Below are 19,902 nucleotides of genomic sequence, written 5' to 3'. Positions count from 1 at the left end.
ATGATAACACGCCGTGAACTACGCCGTTAACTCTGGAATAGCCTCTGAATTTAGCGCATCATAGGCGCCAAAATGGGTAGTGGCGTTTATGTGAACATACCAAATGAAATTTGAACATCGCACCACGGTGAAGACCGGAAGGAGGAGCCTTGCGGTCACCACCCCGATTCGCAATAGCCTTTGCAGTGCAAGGCACTGAAGAAGGGTTGGAAACACCGTGAAGGGGATTAAAGGCGATCTTTGACTGCCGATAATTCCGCTTGTGCTGAACGCATATTGAAATGCTTCTTGCTGCGAAGTATTTCTGAAATAATGTATTTTAACGTCAAATGAATGTCTAGATTTCTATATAAAGTGGTTAAATAGCTCTTTGAAAATGAACATTGCACAAAATTGCATGTTGCGTTGGAGGATGATAATGACAAGACCACGCACCTCATTTAGTTTCGAGCAGGATTATTTATGATGTGCGTATAAAATCGATTATCATCGTACGTAGCAAAAGCTCTACTGTCGAAAATTTAGCAAACTTGAGCTATTTAATGCGGCCAACCTTTATCTAGGGTTTGGAACGCCTTTTATGTAGATGTGCCAGCTCCGTGGAATAAATAGCAGCTGCGTAATTATCATACGAAGTGACAAAGAATTGAGCCCGAGAAAGCATTCTAATGCTCACACTTTATTTTCGGTTTCCTGTGTTTGTGGCTACCTAAAATCGAGCCCTTTGGCTGCCGTTATTGTTGGCACTCGCCTGTGTAACTTGCTTATTTTGTGTTAAGGACGTCATTGCTGCCACGGCGAAGGAAAACTCACACAACGTTACTTCAGTGAGACTGCTACAAAGCGAAACGCTGAGTGTGTTTTTGAAAATCACGTTGTTCACCACTCACCTAAAAGCAGGCCGTCCACATTGAAAATCACGTGAGACACTGTCCTAAAGGACGTCACCGAGATCTTCCGATTCATGGAAAGTTTTCGAGCTTGCTTGATTCCCGAATGGCTTGGACCTGTGTTGGATATGATTCATTGAAGGGCGCAGACCGCGTTCTTAAGCAATAAAGATGCTGAATGGGTGATGTACGAATGTGCCTTGCAAAAAAAAGGAAGCTGTTAGTGCTCTATTCGTCCGCTAAGTACTGAAGCAGCACCAATGAGTACTCTTCTTAGGATACTTGCATCAACACTATCATCATCGGGCTATCTTTGTGTCCAATGCAGGACTAAGGCCTCTCCCAGCGATCACCAATTTCCCCTGCCTTCTTATACCTGATTACAAGTTGTGCCGGCTAATTTTCCACGTTCGTGACTGCACTTCCCATTCCTTGGCGCCCATTCTATAAGTCTGAAGGACTAGCTGTTATCTTCACAACGCACTGCAATGACTTACTGAACTTAACCTTTTTGCTATAACAACTATAATACATGCTATTCCATTTTGCTCTCTGAAACACACTGCTCTCTGTGTGTATCCTAACCATACGCCTAACCTTCCACGCTCCCTAGCTCTTTCTCAAGCTTCTTTGTTGACCACCTAACGTTTACCCCTTGTGCCGGTACCAGAAGAATGCGATGACTGTACCTTTTTTCCTTTCAGCGATAGCGGTAAGCTACTGGACGCCATTGGCAATGCCTGCCGTATGCGCTCGAACCCATTTTTATTTTTGTGTAAAGTTGCTTTTCATGATCAGGATTCGCTGTGAGTAATGGACTTAGATAAATGTGCTCCCGCACAGATTCTGTAGGCTGAGTGACAATCACGAACTCTTGTTCTCTTGGCAAACTGTCTAGCAGTATTTTTTCTCTTCTGCATATTCTTCGCCAACCCTAATCTTACATTTTCACGGTAAATGTCCTGAATAATTTGTTGCGATTCATGACCGGTATTCCAGAACAGGACAACGTCATCTGCAAACACATGGTTGTTGAGCTATCTGCGGCTGACAAAAACTCATAACCCTTCCCAATCTAATAGCTTGACTATTTCTTCTTAGCATACTGTGATTAACATTGGATAGACTCTGTCTCCTTCCGCGACATGTTTGTTCGTAGGTGTTCTTTCATTTCTGTTGTGGAGGCTTAAACTTCGGAGCCTATGTATATATGCCAAGATATTAACGCATACTTCCTGTGCTATTTTATTACGCAATGCCTCCGGGATGGCTAGTACCTTCGGTGAATCAATTGCCTTTTCATAATATATGAAAGCCGTTTAGATAACTTTGTTGCACTCCGCAGATTTCTTAATTACCTGAATGTTCAAAGGGATGCGATCCACTGAGGATTGAGGTCGTTATGCCATTCTGTTCTCTAGGTTGATTGAAGTCAACTGTTATCTTGATTCTATTGGAAATTGCCTTGGTGAATATTTCATACAATACTTCAAGAAAACACCCCATTTCCTTAATGTGCCTATAAATCTTTAAATTTCGGAGGTCTTCCTTTGAATGGATTATTCCGATGTTGGCATTCTTCATCTCCTCTGGTACACTTGAAATCATGAGGCATTGGAAATAAATGGCCGCAAGCAATTGAAAATTATGCAGCGTGTCAACCCAAACAAATAAAAAACAGTATCTCCACCATCTTTTATTAAATTGCCTGTTATTCCATCATCCCCAACCCGATTCGCGAGACCTTTCATGTCATCTTTTGTTACACAAGGGCCCTCTCTATCTTGTTTGTCACTACTTCTAATCAAGGTTGCATGGCTGCTCTGGGTGCTGTACATTTAGTATAAAAGTAATCTGCTAGCTTTATTATACCATCAAACCTGCTGATGACATTGTCCTCTTCTTTCACTCGACTTTTTTTTGCTATTTCCTATGCCAACTTTCGTGCTGTGTCCACTTTTTTAATGCATCTAAATTTTTGTCGATGTTATAATTTTTAATAGGAACTACTTTCTTCTTCTTTATCAACTTTCACAGTTATGCATGCTTTATCTGATCTTTTGAGTTAGGCACTTTCCCAGTTTATGGTTTCTTTATTGTAAATAACGGAGCTTCCTTCCATTCTGCTTGGTGCCGTACCTACCACTTCAACTGCTCCTTCTAAGATATGTCAGGTTAAGCGTTCATTGATCAGCTCTATCTTATATATTTAGCTTCCTATTTTAAAGTTGCCTATTTATTTACGAGCACCATGCTAATTTCATCTGCTTTAACCTCGACTACGCCTAGGTTGGCCTGTTTTCTACTGCATGACTTTGCTCTTTCTAACTTCAAATTGAGAGCCATCTTGAACAAAACTAATCACTAATCACTAACAATTTCCCTGACCTAACGTTTCTACTTCCTGCACTCCTATATCTGCAGTCAGTTGGCATAAAGTATGAATATATATCAGTTATTGTTTCCCCGTTAGGGCTTTTCTAGGTCCACTTCATACTATTGCGCTTCGGGAAGAAAGTGCTCCATAGCAGTATTGAACGCTGTGCGAGTAGGTCCTCCGTACTATCGAAGAAAAACGATGAACAAGGGGCCAGAAAAAAACACGACACTGCGCTTGAGCAGTGTTTGTATCTCGTGCCATGTTTATCGTGGTGTTCGTCAAAACGTATTCATCGTTAGGAGCCTACTTATTTTATACGTGACGTACAGAAAACGATAGTGCTGACCAAGTTTGCGATACAGAAAAGAGCGAAAAATGCGCTGCACCGTGTGCATCAAAAATCAACACTTCGATCAGCAGCATTCAGAAGTACCACGTGATATCCTTACAAAAGCTGCTGCAACAATCCTTGGCTGTCAATCCAAAGTGAAAAGATGGAAGGCGTAATATAAGATTTCCCGGTGTCAATGTGAAATAGGCCTGCATGTCTCTTTGTATTTCTGAATTACTACCCTTTATGTGGATTGGCTCAAGGGATTCACAGTGCAGGCCGTACTGACCTGCACTGGGGCCATCCTCAAATGGTGGAAGTCCGAAGAGCTCGGGCTTGAAGTCCATCAACGTCTTTATGCAAGTGGTTGCCTGACGCTTGCTGTCTTCATCCATGCGAGAGTCAGGTACCATGACGACCTGCATACCGGCAGCGAGGGCTGCCGTGACACCCATGGTGGAGTCCTCGAACACGAGGACCTGCACGTACAAGTTGGGTTTCAAAATATCAGGTGTCACGTTCTTCTAGATCATTAAAACACTACGTCGTTATGGAGTACGGATGCTCAAGAATAAGACACTTTGGTAGTCAAAAAGTCGCAGGCACACTATAAATTGAATATTCGAAATCGTACAAAATGCAACACCGTGCCATTTAAAGAAACGCGGATTTTCGTAAGGAAAGAATAATTGCTCTGGAGTGGTTTTATTCCTACTTACAGCACAAAAGCATCGCAAGCACGAGAAAAGCCAAGTGAACACAAACGAAGGGCGACACAACATGTTGACACGTTTGGTTCGCGCTGTAGGTAGAGTTTAATTGTACAGGCTCGCCCAACTAGCTGTGAGAATATTTGTACAAGTATATAAACTATGCAACATTCTACTTAAACAAATATGAAAAGTTGAGAATAAAGGAGAATCGGAACATGGTGACAATGAAACATAGATGAAACGTGAGGTCACAGTAAATACACGATAGTACGAGGAACTTCGAAAACAGCAGTAGTACTAGCGGTAGCGTTCACAAAAGCCATTCTGTGCCTGAATCTAGAGAGGTTGCTTGGCTTTAAAGTTAAGCAAATGTTGGTGGACCGATTGGCATCGGCGTCATGGCAAAGCCACAAATAAGATAGGGCAGGATAAGAAGTTGTCCGCTTCTTAAGAAGCACGGAAAGCGCAGACTGAAATTATTTTTTGAGGATTCAGATAGATAGAAAACTCTATTCAAGAAACGGGTGGCAGGAGTGCGAAAATGCCTGTTTGTTAAGTATGTTGACATGAATTTAGGCCAAGATGCACACGATAATTGCAAGTACGAGTAGAGAACGTGTTATGAAAAAAACGTTTATGTGCCACTTACCGAACAAGACGGTAAGCACCATACAAAAGGTGAAAAAAAAAGACCGCATAGTTTTACAAAGACGACACGCAAAAATATTGGTTAAAACATTGAGATTTTTTATGCTCGCAGAATGACGGCCTACCACTTTTGTATTGTGAGCTGGTGGCCTGTGGAAATAAAAATATTGAACAAAACATTTAAAATAGGGTAAAGAATGTGTCTATGCAAGAAAATAGGAGACCGGACAGCACGACGTTAAGATGCAGCAAGGTATTATCCTGGCTAGTAGCATGCGGGATTTCCGCCTTTCACCTTCGCCTTTGTATATGAGGTTCATATTGCTTTCACGCCAAACAACCGGTATTTTCTACGTTATAATTACTTGCTCTGTGGCATTAGTTAGCAGTGCCTTGCTCTTTGGACCAAGGTTCTCGACTAGCTTTATTGGTATTAGATCGTGTCCTGCTGCCCTGCTGCTGAGGACATTTTCTACAGCTTTCTTGCAGTGAATGTTTTATGTGCTAAACTTTGTTCTCTCGACCTTTTCTGTTGTTGCTAGATCTGGCTGAGCTTGAACTACGCTTTTTTTCGTGCCCAAGTTATCCCTAATGACAATTATGATGTACCACAGCGCATCATCTTGTTAGAAGATATTACTGTCTTTGAGCCTTATGGCCGTTTGTGCATTTTTAGTTGGAGCAGAGAGCGGTCTTATACGGTTCCAGAATCTCATTGGGTGCCTCTGCCTCTGATGTGAATGGCATCCGCGCAATGTTCACTACGCATCTATTTTTTTTTTCTCGCAGGATCTCACTAGCCACGTCTTTCCTTCTTGGGATGTGTTCCATCTAAGGAACACTTCTTCTGTGTCTAATCTCAACTGTTTGGCTTCTCGATGATCCCCAGATGCCATCTTATGCTCGTCTATAGCTTACTTTATTTTATTGTTCCGCCAATTACGTGGTTTCCTCTTTCCAATGGCACAATTTGTGGCTGCGTCTGTCTTATCTCCTGCTGTATAACGTCTACGTGCACGGTTGGATGCTATGAGCGTCCCCTTTGAAACGGGGTGGTGTGTTTCGCCACGAAGCTCCTGATCTTATTTTGCCTATTGTCCTGCCTATCCTTCGAAAAAGAAGCACACACACACACACACATACATACACATCAAATACACAGACACACACGCTCACAGAGACAGAATTTCCGCAATAACACTTTCCGAACCCCTACTAGAAACTTTGTTTTGTACGCCTTCGTTGTTTATGGCTTCCCAACTTTTCTTCTATCAATCTTCCAATCGCCTCCTACTAATCTCTATTGCGGACATGTTTACTTTCCCCTTGATATCCCTGAACGGAGAAGCTCCAACGAGGCCAGGGGAGCCTAAACCGACAGCTGGGTAAAAAATAAAACATGTTTCAGCGTTTACTTATAGCTTTACCGCAGCAAGCACATTGTTTTTCTTCTTTGGTGTACCTCACTTTATGGCTACGCTTTCTAAGGCATCCTGATCTCGCGTCAGACACTAAGGAACTTCCCTTCAAGTTATCAAAAATTCTTTCACTCCTGATTTCGTATTTTCCCCTTAGGTATACCAAAGCCATGAAAGGGGCCGACAGATGGAGTAGCACACTGTGGTACAAAGTTTGTAAACAGGGATGAGGTGCCTCAGAAAGGCTGGCCAACGTTTCGATAGGAGGACCTATCTTCGTCAAAGACGGCCTCGTCATCCTCGGCATGTTAGTTTTAAAGGGCTAGTGCGGTGAAGTCACGTGGGGGTGTTGTCGCTGGCGGCCGCACGTGACGTCACTGTTCAGCAAGTTCTTTTTTTTTTTCTTTTGCCGCCACCCATGAGATTGTATCTGCCTCTCTGACTTTGCGTTTGACGGTCCTTGTTCCCGTGTTGTTTCCTACACCAGTCGCATACTTGCTGTTAAGGTTGCTAAATTCATTCCTCCAATGAGAGCAAATGTGTTTCCTGCACAAACACCTGAACACTCATGCAACCCATTCAATTTTTCCATATTTGTCAGTCGTTCGTCAAAATCAATCTTACTCTGCGCTTCCGTCCCTCCAAACCTAGTACAGACCAAATTACCCTCCACAGCTTCATTTGTATTCTTCCCGTGAGCGCACGATGCGAGATGCCCAATGAACTATTCTTTCCATCGAGTACTGATTGTTATCCTGACTTTAGGCAAACAGCCTTATTTCCAAATCTAAGTCCCGGAACCATTACACCTATCCACATAACCCGGAGCCTATTGTATCCCCATAGCGCTCTGTGTTTCATTATGGCCGCGTTTCTCTTCCCCTTCTCGGTTAATGTTTCTCTTGAAGGCTTAACAGCACACACAGACGGGGACAGAGTGACGAACAACCCATGTGTTTCCATATATATATTGCCATCGTTTATCCATGCACCAAGGTACTTGTATTATTTTGCCCGAGGTAATTCCTCGCTCTCTATCGACACGGGCTGATCACTGTTTTAATGTCATTAAGCGTGCTTTTTAACGCTAAATTTTTGTCCTGCGTTCTTGCCTTCGTGTCCGTAGATATATAGCCAGATGTTGCACATTAATTTGCTTCTTATCTAGCAACAGAATGTCGTCCGCATAAAACAAACTTGTGAGCTGCTGCTCTGCATTTATTCCCGCCTGTTTGCAGATAGATTTAACCCGATATTCATACCTTCTAGTGCCGTTTCCATCCTTACGATGTACAACATAAACAACAACGGGGACAGAGGGCGCACCTGTCTCAGTTACTTGGTGATATGAGCTTTCTCCTCGCTCCTCATTCCTTGTCAATTCCAGCAAATTATACTTTCTAGGTAAATGCACCTCAAAGCTGTATACAATCGATGCTTATTCCTTCCCCTGCAAGTATGTCCCACAAGATTTTGCATGCACGTTGTTACGCGCCCCGGTAATGTCTAAAAAAGCTGCATGTAACGGTCTCGTTCCTTCTCTAGATATTCGAAGACTCTCAATAAGAACAAAATAAGTTATGTACAGTAGCGATACAATGCCACCTGTTGGTGAGAAAGCTAAGTCCTTTGGCACTAAGTGCTATTATTAAACATATATTATGTCTTTGTACGCGCTATTGTGAAACCTGTATTGTGTTTTACTGCCTAACCTTTGAAAGTTTATTTTTTAATTATTTATGTAATATTTTGTTATTTATATATTTATTTATTCGGGGACACTTCTAAAGACCCCGAGATTAGGGCATTACATGGAAAGAAGCGCATAAGAAGGGCACTCAGAAGCACAGTGATCCATTTAGTAGCATTAAATTACGTACAGTAACTTAAGCAATACTCACAAATGAAATAAAATTGCAAGGTATCCGGAATAATTTACAACTAACAACCAGGAATCTAATTACACTCGCGAGAGAGATTTGCGTACTAGACAATAGAAAGCACTGGTTACTGAATGACTGACTAAGAACTATTGAATGAAAAGGCACTGAGTGTCATAAATTGAGGCATAAAACTTCGAAAATAAAACATGCCTCATTACAGGATAAATGGTACATGCAGTGGAGTTATTGCACTGACTATTCAAATTCATTCATACCCGTGACTGCCTTGTCGTCCACGTAACTTAAGGTAGTCTTCAGGACAGGTTATCAGCCCCTTATTATTTGTCCCTCAATTTGTATAAAAGACTTATCTTCTCGTATGACCAATTTAAACTTAAAGATTGATGACAAACATTTATTAGTCTTCAGTCAATGTATGTATTAGTTGCCAAATCAGTGTGATGTCAGGCTGAGCGGTGATAGGGGGCGGCATATTATTCCATTCAGTGACAGTGCGAGGAATAAATCACATGACCATGTAAGACAGTACCTTTGCTTTAATAGGTTTGGGTTCGGCGTGAAAACGTGGCTGTGGGTTTCTGGATGCAATCGTCATGTCAAGTTCGATGGTCATAAAGCTTGCGAAGGAGTGAAAGGGGAGAAACTGTGCGCCCTCACGAGAGCTGAGACAATTGAAAGCGTGCTTTAAGAGCAGTGACGCCAGTGGAACAAGAGTAGTTAGAGTAAATGAATTGTACAGCATGTTTTTTTTCAAGCATTCTATGTTAGTAACAATCTTAGCATGCTCCAGGTCCCAGATGAGATATGCATACTCTCCTTTTTGGTGGATCAATAATATGTAAGCAAGTTTACGAATGTGGGCCGGAAAAGGCTCGAGGAGGTGCCTGAGCTGTCCTGATTAGCGGTTGGCAGATGCAAGTGTATATGATCCACGTGGTAGTGATATAAGTTGCACTGGAAATCGAGTTAAATCTAATTATATCGAGTTCGAGGTAGTTATATGTGTTAGTGAGCTCAACTGAATAGTTGTTAATGTTTCAGTACTTCTCACCTCGAGATGTGTTTAGCGGAAGACAATGTTTTGGCGTATGAAAAAATTAGAAGTATTGGTTATTCAGTACGTCAAGGTCTTTTTGCAACGCTATGCAGTGAGCGTCATGGCAATTGTTAGGGTAAATCACTCTGTCATCAGCGAACAATGTAATAAGGGAAAAAATACGAGAAGATAAGCCTTTCATACAAAATTGGGGACAAATAATAAGGGGCTGATAACCTGCCCTGAAGACCACCTTAAGTTACGTGGACCACAAGAAAGTCACGGTTATGAATGAATTTCAATAGTGTCCGAGAAAGAACAAAGTACTTTACGATGCAATTACATCATGGTAAGTATTACCTTTCATTAATTTTAAAAGAACTTTATTGTGTGGAACATGGTCGACAGCTTTCCAAGTCTCGAAAAAGTTTAACTGGCTTGTAAGCCGGCGTCTAAGGAGCTAACAATTTCATGAATCCAGACAGTATGTACCTTAAGAATATTCATTTAGCAAACTGTGCTGACACTTATAAATGACTCCGGGATGATTTATTGCATGAGAGTGCATCATATGCTACATATATTACAAATAGCGCAAGTTAAGGATATCGGCCGGTAGGTTTGTAATGAACAACGATGTCTAGGCTAGAATGACTACACTATTCTATTTCGCGACTTTCGCATCACATCGCTTTTGCTATAACATATGTTCTCCATCAAAATGAAAAAAAAGCTTTTTAAATATACGAGGTAGTTCATGTTCATGGAGCCTATTAGTGGAGGAGAGTTAAGGGTAAGTATACCTCTCTGTACAAGCATCGCATGTTAAGCTACAAAATTAGATGTCTCATTGCTGTTCCGACCAAGCACGTTCAATATAAGCAAATCCTCATTATCACAAAAATTGTCCACATACTGAAAAACTAGTTATTGAAATGCAAGAAGAAAAAGCGTTCCTTGCGTTCTCGGCAATGATATGGCGAATATTCCCACGCATGAAGTTCTGTCAACATCAAGAAAAGAGCTATGCACAGACCGTCCGCAAGTCTTTTTTTGATTATTGTTGACATCGTTATATGAATAGCCGAGAAATACATGCGAACAATGTCACTGGATTATACGAAATAGTCCGACAACCGACCAGTCAACCAATCGATCAACAGTTGACTTCAATGCGATAGAACAATAGCGTTAGCATGGTGGCACGCGAGTGGCCCCTAATGTGAATTCATGAGGTCTGGAAATGTCGCGAGTGGTTTGGTGCCACACCTAACATTGTTCACTTATCATAAATCAAGCCGCTCTTGCATTCCTTGCAGTATCAGTCGCACGGATCGCTGCAGAATGGCTTAGTGAATAATCGCGTTGTATAGGTCTTTTTTATGATAACTCATTCCGGTAGATTTGTAGTTATGGCGTTGGGCGACAAAGTTCCAGTTCACCGGTTCGAGCGCGGCTGTGGCTGCCGCATTTCGGGGGGAGGAATAAGAACAAACACTTTTGTACACAGACATAGAGGCTTTGTAAAAGAAGCCAAGGGCTCAAAATTTCACTCGAGTCTGGATGTGAGGCGTGCATTACGATAATGTCGCTTTGGCATGGAAAAAGCCAGATTTCTATTCAGTTCCACTTTTCTCTAGCACACGTGGCGAGAGAGCTGATGTATTGTGCTCGAACGTAATGCTTGGAAAAATTACAAAATTTCTTAATGACAAGGCGGCACGATGACACGACGACTTGTTTCCGAAGTCGAAAACGTACGCCCAACGGTTACCACGCTGCTAAATATTGTAAATATTGCTTGCGTTATCGGAAAGTTATCTGCAATTGCCGGTACGGTTTCCTCTTGTCGAAGGAAGATTTAATTTTACAAATTCTTCCCTAAATATTGCCACAATGTATAACAAAGAAAACTGACAGATGAGATGGATTCTTATGGGCTTCGGAGAGACGCTGTGTTGCAGAAATGAAAACAGACTCCACAAACTATGGCTTGAGAGCCACTGCTGAAGTGCTTATATATTTCCTAAAACAGTCATTTCTATGCTGCAAGCTGCTTCCGAAATCCCAATGTGTCTATAGCTATCCACAGTAGGAAGTTAACGCGCACTTCGAGAAACACTTTCGCCACAAGGAACTTCTTGCCACAGCACGCGTCAAACTCGAAATTGTTGTGCCTCGGGGCGTTCCGTTGCCTGTAGGAGGAGACTCATCCAACCCGACGTTTTCTTGCACGAACCGCTATGTTACGATCAGTCAGTCCACTGGCGAAGTATACCTAGGCCTTCGGAGATTCATAAAATAAGGCGAAGTATGTTACTCCCGCACAGGCCTGGCGAAGATACCTTGCAATTGTATCATGATAGGATACAAGATTCTCGGGCAAAAATTATTTCAGACTGAGATACATGATACTGAAGCAAATATTGTATGAGATACGATACCTTCCATTTGTATCGTAAGATACTTCGATGCATTCGCAGATGTCTTTTTAGAGATCTATATAATGTAACAGCAAACGCGTAAGCAGAAAAATGATTGCTTGGAAATTTGTAACACCGACCAACACTGTTTCATTCAAATGAAATGTGTGTTAGTATGTCGAAATTTCTGCCTTTCTTGCTGAAAAGCATAATATTTTCATGCCGAAACAATTTACTGGGGTTGCTTTAGCTGCTTTACATGAAAGCTCTTTATACGCTGCCCTGCCATTGGTTTTTGCTCGTCGCTTTTGTAATTGATGGGAGTCGGTACTCTGCTTGCTGACCAGCTAGTGGGTTGCCATCTAACTACAAGAACGTCAAGAAGGCAGCTCTGCACGATATCGCCGATACCGCTGTGGAGTGTTACCTTTGTTCTTCCGCGTGCTCTTGCTGGAGGACTTTGGGGGAAAGATAAATTAATGTCGGCGCCTTTGGTTGTATTCGCGTGGCTTAGTGGCAGCAGTATCATGTTGAGAAGTCGAGTGAAGCCAACCTTTATAGCTTCGCACAGCCATGTTGTTACAGCCCCACCCCCACCCCCAGTAAGATACACAATACATCCTTTCATGCATCCAAAATACAGACACTAACACCCATCTTACCGGACGTATCATGACAGGGATACATAATACCCAAAGAGAATCAAAGATAGTATCTAAGATAGATCTATCTTCGATATTGCCCGTCACTGCTCCCGGAAGATTTCTGTTTCTTATATTCACATGTCTCTGTTACCTTTTGCGGCGCTGGCTTTTTGTCGAATTTGGAAGCGGTGACGATGAATATGTCTGGATGCGGCTTGCCCCGCCTAACTTCCGGGTCCCCGCCCGAGCAGACATGGTGGAAGAAGGCAAGGAAGTCGTGGTGCTGCATCATTTTCAGGTCGAATGAGGCCGGCTTGGAGCTGGTCGCGATGGCCATGGGGATGCCGTGCGCGTAGAGGTGGCGCACAAGTCTGTCAGCACCTGCAAATGATCGGTAAGAGAGCGCTGCGTTGATAACAAGGCAAATTTTCTCCTGTTAGTCTGGCAAGGAGCTTTCAACAAGAATGAGAAAATTACAGACCAGCACGGCGTTCGTGTTGTCCACTTCTTTACTCTTGTGTACTGTCTGCACGCCTCACCTCTTTTTTGCATAATTAATCCTTACCAACTAGCTCAGCTTTCTGTCGTTCTAAGCACTTTAATGTTCCCCTAAGTACAGGGACACCCGAAGGCATTCATACCCCTTCAAGAATTCAAAACCCATTGCAAGGTCGCCGACCTGCAATATGCCACTCATATTTCAAGGAAATGCTATAGGTTCATAACTTACACATGCTTGCTTTACGCGCAGCACGAACAGCAGTGCTACGACTCGCAAAAGTAAACTGCTTCACACATTAACCTTTAGATTCTTGGAGACAAACTGTACCAGAGCACTCACTCAGTGCTTTGCATGCGCAAACGCGTGATTGAATCAGGTCAAGGAGCTTGAAAATGGGGACTACTAATCCAGAGGCGACTTGAATGTAGCACGTGGTTCTGTGGCGCATAAGTGACAGTTCTTCCATATGAGTCGCAGTACCTGGTGCCGGATGGAACGGCGTGTCACTCCACACCCTAACTCCTGCACACCAAACAGCCGCCATGAAACGCCACGACCACGCACATGTCACCAGGCCCACTGACGCATGGGGAGCTACGTAGCCTGTGCACCCTCTCCCCCTTCTGCCGATTCTCCTCTTCCAGTCCCAAGCCATAAGTGGCGCCAGACTCTTTTGTTTCTTACTTTTGGTTCCTCAGTGGCTTTAAGCTTTCCCTCTTGGCAACTTTGCCTAACGTCAAGGTGACAAAACTACGTCAAGCTTTGCTAAAGGGTTTGTCCTGCAACCGATCTGGCGATGTTATTGGCAAAAGCAGAACCGGATGTTCGTTTCAGTGAATCTTGTATCAGCTTTGCTACACGAGATGTACTAATTGTCCACTGATACATATCGCTTAGTGTGCGGTCATATTGGTTCTGTCGTTTAAAATTTGCCACGGTTTCCTGCACATGAAACCGAGTTGCATCTTCTTATTACGGTTGGCCTGCAGTCGCAGAGTGTTTGCTGTTTAACTGCGCAGTTTATTCCTATCATCCATGTTTCACTCCTGACGAACCCCTTTGATGATGAGGGAAGTTTGATTTCGCTCAAAAATATGTAGGAACGGCGAGGCAAATGAAATATCAAGATTTTATTCTAATCCTTGCACGATGACCCCACTAAGGACACATGTGTCATCATGTTGTACTTACCGTCGTGGTCTCCACACAACTCGGGAACTACATAATGCAAAACAAAACCAGTGCTTATACTTCCTCTATTCTCATAATGCCTTAGCCAGCAGTGAAATTTTACTTCATAAAATTTTAAAGATCCGCTTAATGTGATCTCACAAACTGTAATACTTTCAGGAATAAACGCTGCCACCGCTTGAACAACATTGCTGAAAGTACATGTTATGTAAACACATGCAGGGGAAAATGTGAATAACTTAACTATTTATTTATTTATGTTTATTTCCTCAAAAGTCTCTTGTTGAGACAATACATGAGGGAGCGGGTGGTTAATGACAAACAAAGATACAAAATGATACAATGGGATATTTTCGATGAGCCGCTAGAATAAAAGTGGGTCGGTGATAGTGGCAACTTCGGTGGGCAGGCCATTCCAGTCTCGTGTTGTGTGCAGAAAAAATGATTGCTGAAAAGTCACGGTATGGGCTTGTGAGGGATATACTGCGTTAGAGTGACTGGTGCGGGCAATGTGATGCGCTCTTCTTATGTACGGGTTGTCAAAAGGCAAACGATGGAAACATTTATGAAAAAGGTTAAGACGTGCTATTCTACGGCGTCAGGCTAAAGATGGTAAGCTTATTTGGGCTTGTAGGGCTGACATGCTGGAATTGTACGAATAATTTCACAGGATAACTCGTGTCGTGCGGTTCGGAACCGACTAGAGGGAGTCAAAAATAGCATGGGCATACTCCAAGTTGGGCCACACAAAAGTCAGAAAAGCAAGTCGTGTAATAGAGAGAGTAGCCAGGCAAAGGTTACAGGCATCCATAACTTTAAGTACGATTAGCAGGATTTAATTATGTGGTTAACATGACACGTGCAAGTCACGCGAGATGTACACACCAAGATATTTGAATGAATCAGTTCTTGCAATCTGCATGTTATTTATGCTATAATTAGGCATATCGTAATAACGACGACGATGAACAGACATCACGGTTTTATATACATATAATGACATGAGCCAAGTCTTCAACCAGTTTTGTATGCGCGATAGGTCATTTTGTAAACGCGAAATGGTCAATGGGGTTTGTAATTGCTCGGTAAACCACACAATCATCTGTGAATAGTCGGATATGAGAAGAAATATTACAACGCGCGTCATTGATGTACATTAAGCAGGGGACCAAGTACGGTACCATGAGGTACGCCTGAAACACGAGTGTTAAGAATGAAGAGTGTGAGTTAGCATGCACGAACTGCTGGCGGTTAGTTACAAACCCTCGAACCCAGCTTAGAACACACGGATAAATGTTAAGACAGGATAACTTTATTAGGAGACCATGGGGGACCTTATCGAACGCTTTTTTGAAATATAAAAATGAAATCTCACTTCGTGCCGCATAGATTTGCTCACACCTGTGAACGCTTTGCGACACTCTATTAGATAACGATTGATTCCCAATTCTCTATCTATCGAAAATATTTACCTTACCCATCTTATAGGTACTTTCAGCTTGTCCGCAAAAGTACTAGCCTTGGTGGAATACAGGGTTACCATAGAAGCGTACATCGCTGGCAGTGACATGTTGTGACGCATAGTTGAAGCAAAGAGAACACAATGTAAATAATGCACTGACCTGTAATAGTCTACCGAAGTGTAGGTGTAAAGTGATTGAAACGACATTGTCTTTACTGTGCAGTTCTTTTAATCATTTCCGATGACAAGAGTACTCAGTCAAAAAAAAAGATACCTCATATGCGTTGCAGCTGCAAGGAGCGTCACTAGATATCGCTACCAGTCTTGCCATGCTAGAGTTACTGTATATGGCTCCCGCGAGGAGCCAGAGTTGGGCATAGGTCGGCCATTTTGAAATCTTACTTTGTGCAGTGAAGTCACCTCTCGTTCGTGCATGGCCTATTTCCTTTATTATACATGTATTATACGATCAAGACCGCAAAAGTATTACAGAGGGGATCCATCTCACAAGCTGGTTGCAGATGGCTGCACGCATCGCATGCATAATTTGGAGAAATGGGATCGTTCTCCACCTGAGGCAAGTTGTTCTTTAATCCCTTTCATTGCCATTAACTTATCATTTCTTTAATGCTATCTGTAAGTATAATTAATTTCCCCTATGTTATCCATGGTGTCTTTATTTGTTGGCTTCTCATGATACGATTAATAATAGTTGGACCCCTTGGTTAACCCCTTTTCGTCTCATTCTTACATAACGAGAGTCTCGAATCCGGCAACAATGATGCCTTCAGGTAGCATGTGTGGGTTTACTGACCAGTCTCCTTCGCCCAGAAAGATCACTTACTCGTGACGCCTGGGGCAAAAGTGATGTTCCACATCCGCCGCCAAGGTTTCTGAGTGGTGGCGCTGTCTAACATTCCCAAGGTTAGGTCTAGTCATCATTGTAATCATCATTATCAGCATCAGAAGCCTGTTTTGTGTCCACTGCAGGACGAAGGCTTCTCACTGGAATCTCCAATTAGCCCTGTCCCGTGCCAACCGATTGCAACTAGCACCCGCGAATTTCCTAATATCATCGCTGCGCCTAGTCTTCTGCCGTCCTTGACTGCGTTTCATTCTCCTTGTACCCATTCTGTAACACTAATGGTCCAACGGTTATCTAACCGCTGCATTACATGACCTACTCAGATCCATTTTTTTCTCTTGATGTCATTCAGAACATAATCTAGACCCGTTTGCTCTCTTATCCACACCGCTCTCTTTCTGTGTCTTAACGTTATACCTAGCAATATTCGTTCCACCGCTCTTTGCGCGGTCCTTAACTTGTTCTCAAGCTCCTTTGTCAGCCTCGAAGTCTGCTCCATATGTCAGCACTGGTAATTTGCACTGACTGTACACCTTCAGTTTCAATGATAATGGTAAGTTTGCCGTCAGGAGCTGACAATGTCTTCGGTATGCCACTCAACCAATTTTTATTCTTCTATGAATTTCCTTTTCATGATCAGGGTTCCCTGTGAATAATTGACCTAGGCAAACGTACTCTTTCACAGACTTGGGAGGCTGACTGGTGATCCTGAACTTTTGTTATTTTGCCCGGCTATTCATTATTATCTTTGTCTTCTGCATAATAATCTTCAACCCCACTCTTACACTCTTTCTGTAAAGGCCCTGAATCATTTGTTGTAACTCATCTGCGTTGTTGCTGAACAGAACATTGTCAACGGCAAACCGAACGTTGCAGAAATATTCGCCGTCGGTCCTTACTTCTAAGCCTTCCCAGTTTAACAGCTTGAATACTTCTTACAAGCACGCAGTGAATAGCATTGGAGAGATTGTGTCTCCCTGTCTGATCCCTTTCTTTATAGGTATCTTCCGACTTTTCTTGTGTAGAATTAGGGTAGCTGTAGAACCAGTGTAGATATTTTCCAAGGCATTTACTTAAGCGTTCTGTACTTCTTGATTACGTAATGCCTCTATGAACGATGGTAGCTCTATTGAATCAAATGCATTTACGTAATCGATGAAAGCAATATAGAGAGGCCTAATGTACTCTGCGGATTTCTCGATAACCTGATTAATGACATGGATGTGATCCATTGTAGTATCTCTTCCTGAAGCCAGCCTGTCCCTTGGTACACTAAAGCCCAGTGTTGCCCTTATTCTGTTGGATATTATTTTCGTACACATTTTATATTAAATTGGGAGTAAGTTATTCGGCCTATAAATTTTCACTTCTTTAAGGTTTCCTTTTTTGTGGATTAGGGTAATGTTTGCATTCTTCCACTTTTCTGGGAGCTTTGTAGTCAATAGGCACTTCGTATAAAGAGCCGCCAGTTTTCCAAGCACTATGTCTCCTCCATCTTAAATCGACTGTTATTCCATCTTCTCCTGCCGCTATGCCTCATTTCATGTCTTGCAAGGCGCTGCTGACCTCATCGCTATTTATAGAGGAGTTTCTGTATCCTGTTCATTACTGTTTCTAATGGAGGTATCTTGACTCCTCTGGGTATTGTACAGGTCAGTATAAAATTCTTCCTCTTATTTTACTATATCATCGAGATTACTGATGTTATTACCCTGCTTATATTTCAGTATATTTGAAATCTAGTAGTAACGCATAAATACCCAAGACAGTTGATGGGCAAACGGCGCCGTGGTAGCTCAATTGATTAGAGCATCGCACGCGTAATGCAAAAACGTGGGATCGTTCCTCAACTGCGGCAAGTTGTTTTTTCATCCACTTTCATTGCCATTATTTATATTTTTTTTAAATTTAATTACTAAGTACAAGTATATTCCCCTACGTTGTCCTTGGTGTCTTTGTATGTTGGCTTCTCATGAGTAGCCTCACACTAGTTACCCATCTTAAACTTAGATCCAAATGCACAGTTTAGATATCCGCAAAGGAATAAGCAAACTAAGAATTGAAGCATTGTAGAGAAAAGGCGTTTCGGTTTTTTATTTTAAATTCTTACTATTTGATGTGCTGTTGAAAATTCTGGTACAAAATGGTGTGCAAATGATCACTTTCCGCAGAAAGACGTTCCACTTGAGTTACTTTCTGCAATGAACAATAATAAGGATTGCTTGACCTCCTGGACATTATGAGCGTTTACGATCTAAAATTGCTCGATGTCAACAACGGCGAACTAGACGCATTAGCCGGCGCTAGGAGATTTGCTGAATAATTTATTTATTCAGAATTTATATATTCCAGTCACAAAACATCATCAGAATATTTCAGAATTATCAGATTTTCACCAGAATTACTTGCCGCTCTTCATATCGGCTAAGCATAGAGAAAGAAAAATAGAATAAGAGGGGACACTCCCATAAAGCCCAGCGGCCGAATTGACTGCAGCGCACCTAGCCGTCGACGTTAAAACCTGAAGGACACTTCCGGTTTCGGTTTTGTGCGCGCGCGTTTTGAATACTAGCTGGTACACGTGGCGCCTGCTGCGCCGATCCCCTTTTCGTACCATTAATGCGCGTGCTTTTTATTTTTACAGGCGCGCGCTGCTTAGGGCGGGAAGCAGCATTTTGTAGGATGTGAAAATATACGGAAAGCGGAAAGGCAGCTGTCAGGCAGGGTTTGTACAGCAGTGCCATTTCCAGAAAAGAGATGCTAGGATAAGCTTTCAATGGAATTCCATATTTATTTCATTCCATCAAAATAAAACACTGTGCAGTCCATGTGGCGTAATAAAAAGAATGCTGATACATAACACAAGGCATGAGGCTATGAGTACACTACAGAAGCTTAGAGAAAAACAAAAAGTATGTTTATTTTTGGCGTTTCGTTTCCAATTAACACACAGTTTAGTATGTAGTCTTGCTGAGACCACCACATTGCTTTGCACTTAAATATAAATCCATGCCCTCTACCCCCAAAATAAAACAAACGTGGTATGCAGTCCATTTGGAGCATTAAAACGAATGCTGATACATACAAAACATAAAGCTTTGAATACAATACAGAACCTTAGAGAAAAAGAAAAAATTAATGTTTATCTCGCTTCATAAGAAAGCAGCTTTCACACCAACCATACATCTATCTGCAATACACTTTGCGCGCTGCAAGCAAACTGAAATACAAAAAATGACACGCACATCCACATATACTGTCGCCGCTGCGTATCCAATTAACCCACAAAGCAGTGTTGCTGAGCACCAAATTGCTTTGCCCTTAATTAAACCCATGCCCCCTCCCCCATCGCTCGTTCCACGAGCTAACACCCCCTACACCCCTCGCACACACATCGTAATGCTTTTGGCATTATATATCCAATTAACACAAAAAGTAGTGTTGCTGAGACCACCGCATTGCTTTACATTTAAATCCGTGCCCCCTCCCCCCCAT

General features: G+C 42.3%; 1 protein-coding gene across 1 annotated transcript in view; it reads right to left on the bottom strand.

Annotated features, from left to right (window-relative positions):
• LOC135915166 (uncharacterized) overlaps positions 1–19,902 on the bottom strand; it is a 59,502-nt gene that overhangs the window by 11,322 nt on the left and 28,278 nt on the right. The window contains exons 7-9 of the mRNA XM_065448203.1: positions 12,539–12,768; positions 3,891–4,080; positions 891–1,007 (exon numbers count right to left, since the gene is read on the bottom strand). Of these exons, the coding sequence (XP_065304275.1) occupies positions 891–1,007; positions 3,891–4,080; positions 12,539–12,768 (537 nt within the window). The remainder of the gene's footprint in view (positions 1–890; positions 1,008–3,890; positions 4,081–12,538; positions 12,769–19,902) is intronic.

The sequence above is a fragment of the Dermacentor albipictus genome, chromosome 8 (genome assembly GCF_038994185.2).
Source record: "Dermacentor albipictus isolate Rhodes 1998 colony chromosome 8, USDA_Dalb.pri_finalv2, whole genome shotgun sequence".
Classification (NCBI taxonomy): Eukaryota; Metazoa; Arthropoda; class Arachnida; order Ixodida; family Ixodidae; genus Dermacentor; species Dermacentor albipictus.
Note: the sequence above shows the minus strand (reverse complement) of the source record. Positions and strands in the feature narration are given on the sequence as shown.